General features: G+C 49.1%; 1 protein-coding gene across 1 annotated transcript in view; it reads right to left on the reverse strand.

Moving 5' to 3' along the window:
• LOC108571154 (nephrin-like) overlaps positions 1-10,909 on the reverse strand; it is a 72,478-nt gene extending 61,569 nt beyond the window's left edge. The window contains exons 1-2 of the mRNA XM_017933133.1: positions 10,839-10,909; positions 8,990-9,201 (exon numbers count right to left, since the gene is read on the reverse strand). Coding sequence (XP_017788622.1) covers positions 8,990-9,201; positions 10,839-10,909 — 283 coding nt within the window. The remainder of the gene's footprint in view (positions 1-8,989; positions 9,202-10,838) is intronic.
• Between the last annotated feature and the right edge of the window lie 3,496 nt (positions 10,910-14,405).

The raw sequence follows: 14,405 nt of genomic DNA on the forward strand, positions 1-14,405 counted from the left end.
GATCTACCTAATAGCCGATCTTTAATTTACAGACTCCAAGTTGTCTCTGCGATCGAGTCGATACTTGGTAGAGAAACGATAGGCGATCGAAAGGGTCCCCGATTATTGGTAACGCGAACATCCGTTCGAAGCTCGAGCACGGACAGGGCGGAAGAGTTTGGAGCGGAGGCTAGAGGGGGAACGGAGACAGGGCTGGATGTCTCGTAGACGGTATTCTCGGTGAAATATTCGTCGGCAGTAGTACGGTGAGGAAAATTTTGTGTACTTATTGAGTTATGTACTCGCTCCACGTTCGTCGGATGTACCGAGCCAATTTAGGCGTCTGCAGCCAGATCGCCGCGTAGGAGGGGCTGAAACGAGGCCAGAACGGGGTGGAACGTGGAAGAGCCGATTTCTACGTCAATATTTGCGAAACATTACGCTACGACGACGCAGCACATATTCACAAGCCAGCACACGTACGAAATCCTAGTACACACCGCCTAGTACGCGGCACGCCGCGGTCGCCTACCTTCCGGAACACCTTTCTCTACGCAACGAATCGCCGATTCCGCATTATCGAATCATGAGCTGCGGCTAGACCTTGCTTCGATACAATCTGCATTCTATCTGGCATTGGTGCGCGCCACCGTTCGACGTATCGATCTTTCCAACACCGCCTCCTCGCGTAACCCATCCATTTTCCTTCCTACGAGATCCTCGAGCAAACCTTCAATTGGCCGGTAATTAGAACGGCCCGTTTAACACTTCGATCGTTCCTTCCTTCGCCCCTCCGACATTTTTCCCATCGTCCCGAAAAGGGTTGTCGAGGATATATGAAGAAATCACACGATCGATTCGGGAAACGATCAACGACGGCCGTTAATCTTCGAGACATTCATTTAACCACGCAGAGGGGTCCGTCTACCCCTCGTTCAATTTCCCACTAATTACATTCGTATTCGAGAGCGGAACTGGTTGTGGCACCGGTTACACGCAGGGGAGCGGCTGCAAGTACGGCCAAACAGGTGGCGATACTCGTTCGGAGTCTCACGGGTCTTCTCACAGGGAACTAACGTGATTACCGGTCGTTTTTGGCTACCCATGTACGCTTCAAGCAACCGATGCGCCGAACGTCGATTCCGTTTATTCGTCGTCTCTCTCCCCCCCTTCTTTCCATTGCACGTCACTTCACGCACCGGAGAGTGTTCTCCTTCCTAAAGTATATGTATGTATACAATTCGATATCCGAGCACAAAGATATTCAAGCGAACAGTACAAGGTAATCCTGATCTTTTTCCCGCGAGAATCGGTAAAGCAGAGCTTAAGCAGGCTTGGGGAAAACAAAAGAGAGCAGGTACAAATTAGGATCGAGAAGCAATTAACCAGGCTCCCATCTATTCAATTCGGTTGGTTAACGAACTTCCGCGTTCCAAGCTGAATTCAAATTTTTACTTGTTATCTAAATTATGCCGACTCGCCCGCTTCTACGAATTAACAGGGATTTTTCTCCCCCTCCGTTCGACTCACGTAATTACACTCTCGCCCTTCTATAGGAGAACCTTTAGCGTTTCTCTCTTCTTACTACCAAATCGAATAATGAATTTCAATTCCCGATACGCTTCGAGAGCGCACTCCACTGCTATTTTCATTCACCGAGCGAATCAATTCCCAAGAAAAAAAGTATCAAACGTACTAATCTTCTTCCCTCCCACCTCTCTGTTACACTCTTCCAGATGTTTGAAGCAGCCTTTGGAAAGGAGAGAAGTAAAGAGCTTTTCGAAACGTGAGCCATCGGTGTTTCTAGGGTGAACACGCGAGCTGTACGAGGAATGCCCGTTCCCTTCTTGCCATTCGCATCCAGCGAGCTCAGGCTCGGAGAGATCTGCGAGGGAAAGTTCTTCAGGAACTAGAACGTCGTCGTCGTCGTCGTCTACTTGGAATAATTCGCGTAGTTAGCGGCCGGCAGTTTATCACGCCGCGGGTGACAACGCTCGTTCGTTCGTACGCTCTGTTGGCCCGCGAGCCTGTTGTCAGCACACACATAGTTCAGGAAGCTGAAACCAAGATCGCGAGGAGTGCGAATTAAGCGTCGGCTTAGAACCCAGTCCCTTCCGCGAATGCTCCGGCAAATCGTGCTGGCTCTGCATTCTTGTAAACCTACCCCCCAAATATGTCGATCCTTCTCTTCCCGTTCCTTTGTCGTTCCTTTTTCCAATTATATTTCGAGAACGTGTGTTGGAAAAGTTTCGCTCGTAAAGTTTGAGGTGGGTGAGGAACGCCGTTGCACTATTTTCACCTCAATTTCTATTAGTTAATTGTCCCTGCGGCAGCGGTACGTCTCGACGGTTGGTAGAAGAAAAACTGAACTGAGGTTTTTATATCGGTAGGACTGTGCAAACCTGGATGCCACATGTGCGCTTCTTAGGCTACTCGAGGACGAAGGCGAGTCTTAACCCGGGGAGGGACAAAAGAACGGAAGGAGTTGGGAAAGGGCAAGTTCGCGTGGAAGAGTAGAACAAGGATCGGTAAGGGCTTGTTTGACGTATCCGCCACAAGTTAAAGGAACATCGAGATCACCTTTGGTAAAAGCAATTACGAAACGGCACTCTTAAACGGGGCAGACTTTTCAAAGGAAGCTCCGAGCTTAAGAAGCTTAGGGGTTTTCGCGGAGGCAAACGACTTGGATTGGCCGCTGGACTGACGAATATTTCAGTTTATCCCCGTAGATACACGTGAGCGAACGTGTCTGCATGTTCGATTGTACATTGAAATCGGATAATTACGCGCGTCGAGTTAATCCTATTTTCCCTGAGCGTTCTCCGCTCAACGTTCCAGCCCTCGAGGGAACGGCGAGATCGTAAAACAGTTTGTAATTTTCCGTGGTTCTTGCCGCGCTCACGCACCGCTTTTCTCCCGGCTTTAATCTTTTTACCCGAGATAGCGCGGAGAGAGTATATTTTCTAGGATTTAAGATGTCTTTTCCTTTATTGCACGCTGCAGTTATTCCAGCGAACGCGATCGTCGATCTTCCCCGACCCCTCTTCTTTCTCTATTTTCCTTCTCGCCTGGTCACGTTTTACCGAGCCACGGAGGGCGAGCGAGAGAGCTTATTAGAGTCGGAACCGTCTGAAAATTTCCCGCATTCTGTCCCGCCTCGTAGATTAGCCGGCGAGCAATAAAAAATTCACGGTGTTGCGCGGATTTCCCTGTAATCTCGTTCGACGCGGTGGCGAGGCGCGTAAACGCCGTTCCACGGCGAGTAAATTAGAGGTATTCGGGCAGACTGATACGAATCGAGGAGAGATCTTAATCCGTGCGAGAAAGAATCGCCGTTGGTTTAAATATATGTATATATACATGTATAGTGTAAAATTTGAACAAACACGCATCGTAATATAGGTATCGAGTAAATTTCTCATAGGTGAACGATTTCGAATTTCTGTTCGCGGTGACGCTAGACGGTCTATATTTCAGAGGTATTTGCCGAGGATACTGTCGCGCCAGGAGCATCTTTCCAATTTCGCCGTGGGAGCCGGAGAGAAGGGAGGGCAGGAGGGAGGTAGCAGAGGCCTCCGAAAATCGTGGTACGCGAGAGTCCCGGATTTATGTCGGTCATAAATTCATGCGAGTTCGCGGACCGTTTTTCCGATCTCGGATCCCTCTTGCCAGCCCCTTTTTAACCCTACGCTCCCTTACCGTCCCTCCGCCGAGAGCGTTCACACCTTTTACCCTTGTCGCATTCCGCGCGAGCTCGCCCATCTTGTCGCATTTTCATTCCGCCGCGTCGGGGCTATTTTCCACGGATGGAAATTTCGAAATTTCGATCGCTCTTGGGCTTCCAGCAGCCTTTTGTGATCGTAGACTTACTCTTTCTTCCTCTCTCTCTCTCTCTCTCTCTCTCTGTGTTTTTGGTTCTTTTCCATTCGAGCGAGAGGGGCTTTTTCTTCGTTTCTTCTTCTGTTCGAATGCTCGTTCGCTTGCGAGAAAGAAAGCGAACGCGCGTATAATCATCGGTTTAATTCGATTTGCGAGTGGCCTCGCCAGTGGAGCATTAGCAACGCCACGGAACCGAGAGCTGCCGGATTATCGAAAGCGTGGAGGAAAGCGAAGGGAATGGCAGAGAGGAGAAGTTCTCGCGATTCAATTTATACGGTTCGCAAGAGGACAGCGCGCAGTGAGCGGACAAATGCGGGGGTTAATTATCCTTGCCACAGAGAGAGGCTCGATTATGTACAGCTATCCGGTGGCCAATAGCGCGCAGCCAACGTTCCTTCCCTCTCTTTCTCTCTCACGATCCTCCACGTGTTCTATTCTTCTTTCTTTCATCCACGCTCCTCGCTTACTGTTTTTACCCATTAGTCGGCGCGTAGAACATAACCCTGCACCTGCACCGCGCTGGGAAAAGGGTTGCCGACCCCGGGACAAACTCTCATTCTAGTACGTGTGTGCAGAGAAGCGTGTGCGCAGGAGTAAAAGCCCAGAAAAAATTGCTGCTGAACGCTTTTCAAGTGAAATTGCTGCTTGTTGGAATAAAGAAGAGTTATTTAACGAGACAAAACTGATCCAGAGTGCCCCGCGCCTTTTCAATTTCGAAACCTTTCTCGATATCGACTCGCGCGCCTCCCTTCCCTCTCTTCACTTTCTAACCAACTGCTTTCGCAAATTTTCCCTCCTCTCGCAATTTTCTTCCTTCGACAGCCTTCGACTTGAGGAAATTACGCGACACGGTCAGTTTCACGGGCGAAACTCGATTAATCGCGTAAATTAGGTAGAAATATCGGAAAGCGTCGGCGGCTATTTTCCGCGGGGCCAACGCGGACGGAGATTTTGCAGAGGGAACGCTAATGCAACCGGAAGATGGTGCGGTGAAATATAGTCGGAAGAAATAAAACGAGGGGGAGCAGAGAGTAGCGAAACGGTGGAGCAAAGAAAGGAGAAGAAAGCGAAGAGGAAGGGCGAAAGGGAAAGACAGGGAGGAGAAAGAGGGAGGTTAATTAAGGGAAAATTAACGACGGGGTTTGTCCAGCCCGGTCCATTTCTATGCACAGTTCTCCTTCTCTTTCTCGTTCCTCGACCGACTCTGACTCGAGTTAACGTCGGAAGTTCCGCGTGGATTTTTGAAATTCTAATTCGACCGTCTAATCTGCTCGATCCCTCTTCTTTTCTCTCCCTCTGACAAAGGTGGAGGAGAGACTGGGATTCTCGCGGCGCGGAGGCAACAGACTCGTCGTGGTTGACTCGAAAGGAGAGCGGTGGAAGCCAAGTCCTACAACTCTCCTCTGCACCCTCGCACAGACAGACACGACGATACGTTCGCGTATACAGGTCGTTTCAAAATATTTCTACCAACCCGTGCAGCATACGAGGGACTGACTCACGGGAGAATGGAAGAGTTTTCCATATGGGTAACGCTTTCGAAAAGGAGAAAGGAGGATGTTTCTTTCACGTATCGAGGCTTTTGTAAGCGCCAAGGGGCTTTCCCTTTTACATCCGTCCCCTTTCTTCGAGTGGAATTCCGCGGTAGTCGCTCGAGACACCCTGTACCTCGTGAGCGTAGGTCGTGGCGCGCGTGCGCGCACAACCAACATCCAGCTATAGAAGCAGAACTAATTGCGCTGTATTTAATTAAGCCGCGGATTATTTCCTTAACGAGGGCAGATCTCTATTCTTCCTTCCTACCACTTCAGCAGCAGGCTTCGCTTCCATCTTTTACAATTTTCCATCTCCACCCCTGCGAGTACGCGCGCGCGCGCGCCACCGCTGGGAGAGCAGATCTCACAGAGATCCACGGCTCCACCTTTCCCACGACAGCCTCCGGTTTTGTTCGCCTTCTCTCTTCTTCTTTCCCCCTAGCTTCTGTCACCAGCGACGCGCCACCGGCCTCACCGCCGCCGCCACCGCTAATACCACAAACACCCTTTCGTGCAAAAACACCCGCTCGTCGACGCGTTCCACGAGAACCTTCCGGTACACGTGACGCTCGATTCTGCGTTCCACGCGTTTTCACCGCAAGAATACGCGCGCGCTCGATCGATTGTTTTTTTTCCTCCGTCAAGATTGATCGTTCTCCCCTTGCGCGATTCACCCTCGCTCTCAACCCTTTTCCCAACTCTCTCCGTTCCGATCGATCGATGACATTTGCGCTTCGGTAATCGTCAAGTTGCTCAACGACGACACGGTTTACGCGTTCATTTCATTTGCTCGTGGCCGTTTTCCAGGCTGGCAAGGCACGAAGCCACGGAGAGGAGGAGTGGTTCAAACGTATCGCCGCCAAGTGTCTCTTAAAAGATGCACGCTCTTTCTGCTCGCAGTCCACTGGAACACTGGGGCTCCGCGGCGAAACAGCCTGCGCTTTCAGCCTTCCACGATGCAAACAGTTTTTTGCTCGGTTCATGAGAAACGAATTTATGCGTCCAGTTTAATGGCAAATTGCGCGTAACGCGAGTCACTTCCACCTGTATTTTCATTACCAGTTTAAAGCGTTGCGAACCAATTTCTGGATCAAGTTACACCTCGAGTGGCTCCACTTCTTTCTTTATTGTTTTTTTTTTTTCTAGCCTTTCTGTATGCCACGTTTAAAAAGAGCGCACGGTTCCGGCTGCCAGCGAATTACCATGCTGTCCTCGTCTTTGTACGTAAATTACCATAAACTGGCTTTGGTCGTACGCCGTGTCCCTGGCTTTTCACAACTTTCAACGAATGTTTCAGAATGCGTGAACGTATTACACGTAAAAGGGCACGCACCCCACACGCCAATGGGGAAAACTAATATCGCTATCGTTAAACCTCTGCGCCATTCTTTTTCTTCCCCTGGCTTTTCACAACTTTCAACGAATGTTTCAGAATGCGTGAACGTATTACACGTAAAAGGGCACGCGCCCCACACGCCAATGGGGAAAACTAATATCGCTATCGTTAAACCTCTGCGCCATTCTTTTTCTTCACCTCCGTTTGTTAGCGAAACGAACGGCCGCCCGTAGGTCTGGCCACCCGGATTTTCAGCCTATCGACGCGTTCTACCGTTCGATCGAACCCGAAGACCCGGCTCCTTGAAAAGGACGCCGCGGGCCAGAAGGGAAATTCGATCTAGTCCGGCAACCAAGTTTCCTCCTCTCTCTTTGGTGTGGAGCGGTCGGACGAGAAGAAGGGAGGCAGAAGGATACGCGCGTATCGGCAGCGAGTATCAACGGCGATGGGGGCGAGCAGGATATGAAAGAAAGGGAAATGACCGATATAAAAGGTGGGCAGGAGCAGCGGAAGGACGCCCGGTTACGAGGGAAAATCCAGTGGACGGACGCAATCTAGGAACTCTTGGGAACCAATCTCCTCTGATGAAAATACCTCGCTCGGTTTTCCAGCCGGGCCAATTTCTTTCGTGACTCTTTTTTGGAATATCGCGTGCAACCAGCTTTGCCGTCCACCTCTGCCGCGTTTACCTGAACCGTTTGCAAAATTTTCCTAGGACCTCACCAACCGCTTCCTCAGATTCCACTGTATCCTTCACCTGACCGGGGCCATTCGCTGCTTCCTTTAACGTTCAACCAACCCAGAACTCGCGGACTTATTACCTCGAAACGTTTTTAAATCGCAGACGAACACGAGGAGAGTCGCGAAGCGAAGAGGCAGATAAAGATCGAGCAATTCCACGTTAGCCCAGAGCTCTTGCTGGAATCTGCACTGCGACATTTATGCCGTTCTCACTCCCTGCTTGCCTTTTCCCGCCCCACCGAACCGCCTCGCTCCCATTTCCATCGTTATCCCTTCCTTCTTCTTTTCGACTTGCTTTCTAACCTTCAACCGATGGGTTAGGAACGGAAGGAGGTACGGGATTGCCGCGAAAGATGGATTCCGGTATCGAAGGATCGGGGCCAGGATTTTCCAGGTTATATTCGTGCCGCGAGCTATACGGTATATCCCGAGATTCGAACGTACTCCCGTTCGCGACTGCTTTGAAGAGCCACCCATGAAACTTATACCTTCGTACCTCGTGGACTTTATGATCAACCGCATTCCTCCCCCCTTCCTTCCTCAAACGCGTCCACTCTGTGTACAGAATTTATTTCCAGAATCATCTCCTTTCCTAAATGTTTGCCAATTTATCCAAAAATACTTTCCTCGCTTTTATACCACTTTATTCCTCCCCGGATCACCGCTATTGTAAATTCCCGACCGCGAATAATTCCATCGATTTCTCCCGATTTTACGAAAGAACATCGTGAAATAGCGAGGCACGAAGGAGTAGTAGTTTCGGTATCTCGGGAAGGTTTCAAGGACTCCTGACAGTCTTTAACTCGCGATCACGTTTCCAGGATTAAACGAAAAAGCGTAAACAGCAGAGATTGCCAACGGTAGGAAGAAGATCCCCACGTGGGCTGAGGTAGGACCATCGCGCGTTCCGAGCAAGAGTTGCGCGTCTTCGATTGGCTCATGCATTTTTCAACAGTCGCCATTTGTTTGATCAGACTTAGAGCTCGCTGAGAACTGCACTTTTCGCTCGGCGTCGAGTGCGACGCGCGGGTCTACCATCGGAGAGCGTATGTTTGCCCGCGTATCATGGAAATGCGAGAATGCCTCGAGAAGAAGAAGAAGAAGAACGACGTTAACGCGTTAGCTGCACAATCTTCTGCTCGATTCCTGATCGACTTTCTACCTTCTGCTACCCTCTGTGTATAAGTATATGTACATAAGTACAGACAACTATTCCTCCTCGCGAAGAAACACACCCTTTCTCCCTCGTTCTCTCCCTCGACGAGTTGCCTTTTCGTCTCAGGCTTCGGAAGAAGAGGCTAAAATACGTCGTTCGAGAGCCCTTTTCAACGAGCCGCTAAATTTGTTTGACACAGACACATTAAGCCTTTCACGGCCTCGCGAGAGCCTCGCTTTGATCTTGATTAAACTGTTTCGCGGCTCGTCGTCGTGGTGCCGCTTTCACTTCAGGGAGAAAGAGCGCCGGCCAAACTTTCAAAGCGCGTGCCACTTATAAAAAAGAAAAGAATATTCGACTTACCAATGACGGTGAGATTGTAGCGGAAACTGCGAGTCTGCCCCTTCCGGAAGTCGACTCTGCACCTGTAGGTAGCCGCGTCGTGCCTCTTGATGTCCTCGATCACGAGCTCCGCCGGGCTTGGGAACGCAGTCCGGAAATACGCTCGCGGGCCGAACACGCCTGAATCCGAGGAGTGCTGCGCTTTCGTCACCGGCTTCTCGCGGGCATCGATCCTGTAACACGTGAAAAAAAATATCCCTGGAGGTCAATAACCGGTACAACGATGTTTGTTTATCGTTGGCTCGCGACGTAATCACACCGTCGCGTCCCGTCGCGTCGCTTCGAACAATGGAAGCGCACCGTGCGTTGCCAGGTCGGATAAACGACAATGGGATTTATCGAAATTCCGTAACGGTTAGCGTAACACAGTGACAGAAAGAATCCGTGACGAGAATAGGATGGGCGTAAAATTGCTTAGGCGTTGCTAACTTCAAATTTTTAATTCGTACAATGAGTTGTATTTGCTGCGGGATAAATTTCACGAATTTGAACGGTGCTTACTTTAATAGCATCGCCCGAGTTCAAAATTTCAATACTTGCAATTTCATTGGTTTAACTTCAAATTCGAATATTTCTGTGCGTCGTCCTTCCCCATTGTGTACGTCGCCCGGGCAAAGCCTGTGAAAAATCCAGGCTGAATCACTTCGCAATCCCCGAAAACAGACTTTCAGGCGATAAATCTAGCTTATCGAAAGCGTAATAATAATTATCGAGAACGCCGCGGAATTGAAACGCTGAAATAAATCATGCCGCGAGTCGCCGGCAGAACGCTGTTCCCATTGTACGAGATTAATTCATATTTAATCTAGAGGTATGCAGCTAATAAAAATGAAGAGAGAGAGAGAGAGAGAGAGGGTGGGTGAAACTTTAGCCTATAATCGAGCAAGGAACTCGGATGGAGGCGCGTTTGATGGAAAGCCAGTCGGTAGTGTCGAGGAGAACAAAAAGAGATACTCGATACCATTGTTCGCATTCTCAGGGACTTTCCGCGCGGAATCGGGGAAACTTCTTGCTTTCCCCGCTTTGTCTTTGTCCTCTTCCCCCGTCCCTCGTTTTTTCTTCGCCGGGACGTTCGACTTGGCCGTGGAATGGCAAGAATTCGCGGAACGGCTTGCGGTATTCGATATGTATGTAGGAAACGATCGCAATTTCCGGCCAATGAAATTCGAGTGGAGCGTAGAGGTTTCATTGTAACGGAGCACACACAGAGAGAGGCAAAGTGGACCGAGAGGACAGAGAACGAGCCGGAGGTAGAGTGGAAAAGGACGAGGAGAACCGGTCGAAAAAGTCTCTTCCATTACGATTCATCGGGGCGAGGCCGGCCGCGGCCATTATTGCTCGCCTACTACAGAATAGAATTATTTCAAATCGCTGGAATAATTATCGTCGAGCGAGAGTCGAACGCGCGGCCGGTCAGAGATAACGCAATTACACCGCTCTCCGCATTATCCGATATTTTCGACGCGTTCGGATACCTCTCGTTTCCGATCAAACAGCTCTCCTCTGCGTCTCACAGAGATTGTCGTGTATCCACGGTGAAATTTTACATTCCCAATACGTTCTTACAATCGCGATTATTCACTTAACGATAGAGGCTACTTAATTACGTCTTCTTAGAAGCTTAACACACTGGACTAGACTATCGATTAGACTACCGAGTCCTAGAAAAATGCTTCCGCTCACGCGGTATCGATTACGTTCGGTAAAACAACAAAGCGTAACGTTACCTTAGGAGTGCCGGGAGCCATTGTCGGGGAAACAATTACGAGTTACGACGGCGTGGCTAGTACGCGACGTGAAAACAACGCACCTTTCTGTTGCACTACCACCTCGAGCAACGAGTGTCATCTGAACGACTTGCACCAGGCATAGTGTTGACATTATCCCCGATCAAAGTCTTAACCTCCCCACACTCTCGCGCGTCACGCCTGCTAAGGACCTTCTCCAGTCCGTAACAAACTGTTTTTACCACTTAGCCGGGATTTCGTCGCGTGTTCCAAGTCCAACTGTCGTCTAAATCCTCGACTTTCGAATAACGTTGATATCTCGAACGAAATTTCTTCACCGCGGAAGCTTCGTAGACTAATTTCATTTCTCCTTCGTACATTATGCGACGACAGGGGAGGAGGGTCGAGCGATAAAACCATCGTTAATGTACTCGTTGACACCGGAAAATTTTTTTCCGCCGGAGAGACCGTTGCTCGGTGACAGTCGTGCATACAAGACGGAAGCGGATCGCGAAATAAATGATGACGGGGATGAAAGACGATGGTATATAAGGTTGGTGAAATGGTGGAGATTGATGAACCTAGCTTGGCTGGAAAAAAACGGATTAAAATATGGCGAAAATTTCCGCGTGTTTCCATCGTTCTTCTTGTCGTTTTCTCCGAGGCATGTACCTACACCGTCTCAATTACTCTCTCTACTTCTCCCTTCGCCCGCCGAAAATTTCCCCACCGGTGGGTGATTGATGTATGAAATAATCGCGACATCGTAATTTGTAAAATACGCGGTTACGGTCACGTCGTCCTTTCGGTTACTTTCAAAATCTCCTTTCATTCACGTTTTATCCGCTCACGTCGAGCGCGATTCATTATCAATGCAGTAAATACATTATTAAACGTTGCTCGGGAGAAACACACAAAAGGGAACGATACGATTATAATAAAACGAGAACGCGCTCCTGTTCCTTTTTTCAGGATAAAACTTCATAAATGTCCGTTAATCACGGGAGTTCGTTGCACCGCGTCGATTACTTTCGAAAGTCCAGCGATTTCGTTGAGTTCATTTCAACGGTAACGCTTCTTCCTCGAAATTTTCGATAAAAATTTTCCAACCTTTTCGCATAGAGTGAAACCCCTCTGAACATCTTCTGCGATATTCGTTAACGTACAGCGTAGTATATACAGCCAGTTAAAAACGTCTTGATCGGTGGCCGTGCCATGGTGGGCGATAAAACGAGAACAGAGGGGAGGAGAGGAAAAAAAAATGTCAAGTGAAATACTGTTATGGAACGAAGGTTTAATGCGCCATAATTATGTAGCATAAGCCGGTACCGCGTAATGCACCATGGCCGTAATTACGGGGGCCTCGCGATTCCTCGTATTTACGACGGTGCCATCTTGCCGGTCCATAAAATTACGGAAAGTCCGGCCAATCCGGCAGGGCAGCCTCGCCGTAGAAGCAATTCTCCGTGGATGATTTTCGATTTCGGTTTCCAAGTTTCCCGCAGGAACAATCGGAAACGGTGTTTATTCCGACGAACGAATCGCGAGGCACGGAAAAGTTGGCCGCGCAAGAGGGAAGTTTGCCGAGCAAAGCCGCTTTCATCGAAGAAAGCTCGGAATTACAAAACATCCACGTTCAATCCCCGGAATTCAATCTAACCAGCTTCGTTAATTGTCGACAGCAATTGAAATCCTCCGAACTTTCTTCGTCGAACGCTGCGATTTCGCCGATCGATCGAACATAACGGCTGGACAAATATTTGCAGAATCACGCGCGGTGTCTTAGCGTTGCTGCTGATCGATGTTACGTGAAACAATATTCGGTTTCGCGCGATATTTTCGTAGAACAGCGAGCATGCTTTTTGTCGAACGTCATTCCACCTGGCGTATCGGTAAACCTTTCCACGTTCTATTGTCCGAGTAGGTGTATCGCTTTGAAAAATTTCACACAGGCCTCGTCTACTTCATTCTTCCCTCCGGTGGGTTTCTCTCCAGGGCCTGGTCCGTGCCGATAGACAGAGGGATGGAAAAAAAAAGGCGAGAAATAGGTGAAATAAGAGGGTGGAAGGAACACTCTTTAGACGCAATAAGGAAACGCGTATCTTTTTCTCCGGTTCGTAAGAGAGAGGAAAGAGTAGCGATTTTTCAGCCACTCGGCGAGAAGCTCTTCCGCGGCGTGGCGCGGCAGACTGCTCGATTCACGTCGACGCGCTACCGAGTAATACGGAATCGATGTCTGTTTTATGAAACGTTTTATCTCGCCGCGCAGCCCGTTTTCCAATATTTCGCCCCATTCTCGCTCCACCACCTTCGCGACCTTCTCCTTCGACTCCTCTCGATCCCCGCGTCCCACTTATCCTGCTCCTTCTTTCTCTTCTTCTTTTACACCGTTACCCACGTCCCTTCTGCTCGGCCCTCGTCTCGTAAAAATGATACACGCCCTCTGGGCAAAGGGTAAATAGCACCGGTATGAATATACGGCTCTTGGTTCCGCGTCCACCTTACAACCCGTTCTTCCGAGGTTTCCCTTCTTAATTAACTTTCACGACTTTCCCAGCTACCCACCCGCTGGGTAACCCACCTAACTAGAACGAACGATCGGTAATGAAATTATCAATCGGCCTGTTAACGATCACGGTCCTTCCGTCTCTTCGTCTTCGAATGAAAACTGCTTCTCCTTATTTTGCCTTTCTCTATTTTCCGAGGTTATTCGAGAGAGAGAGAGAGAGAGAGAGAGAGAGAGCGCCCAAGTTTAGAAGACGAAGGAAAAGTTCGGAGGGAAGACATCGAAGAAAAAGTTCTCTCGTTGTCGATTAGAAGAACCGTTCGAGTCGGTGGGCAAGTCACGGGGACCACGATCCATTTTCCATGCGCCGCTGCGTAATTACAAGGGGCACCGTGCGGTTCCTTTTTCGCTATTTTGCCCCATTTACGTTGCTTTTCCAACCGCAAGCTTTAACCTCCCTCCCCTCCTTTTTGCCTGCGTTCTCCTCGTAAAAATGACGCATGTCCTCCGGGCAAAGGATAAATAGCAGCGGAATAAATGGAGACCATCCACCATTTACTTTGCTCACGTTTCCTTCAAGGATATTGTATATCCATTTGTTTATTGTCACGCTAATTTCGTGACGCTTTCGTTGCCAGTTGTTTTACCCAACCTTCTTTTTACTCCCCTCGGACGTCTTACAAATTTATACATTTACTCTCAACCGTCTCAGGACGTTTCTTCTTTCCCGTGCTGCTCTCCCTCTTTATTCCATTCCTTCCTTTTCATTTTACGACCAACATTTTTCTATTCACCGTACCTGCTGCGTCTTGCGCCGCGGACGTGCAACAGCCACAAGGATATCTTCTTTTGAAAATGAGAAAGGGGGACAAATAGGGAGAGAGAGAGAGAGAGAGAGACTCGAGGGAAACGAAAACAGGCGAAACAGATAGGAATAAAAGGTAAACCCTTTACGGTCCGTTAAAGAATGGAAAAATTATTAGAGGCAGACGATTAAAAATGTAATTTCCAGTTCGTTAGCCGCGCGGCACATGCGTTCCTTTCCCCCGCGTTTGGCATCGCGCTTTCATTTTTTATCCTCAAACTCCGCGGCGTAAAAAATGATAAACGTTCCGCGGGCAAAGGGTAAATAACAACGGGATAT

This window comes from Habropoda laboriosa, unplaced genomic scaffold, assembly GCF_001263275.1.
Source record: "Habropoda laboriosa isolate 0110345459 unplaced genomic scaffold, ASM126327v1 scaffold119, whole genome shotgun sequence".
Classification (NCBI taxonomy): Eukaryota; Metazoa; Arthropoda; class Insecta; order Hymenoptera; family Apidae; genus Habropoda; species Habropoda laboriosa.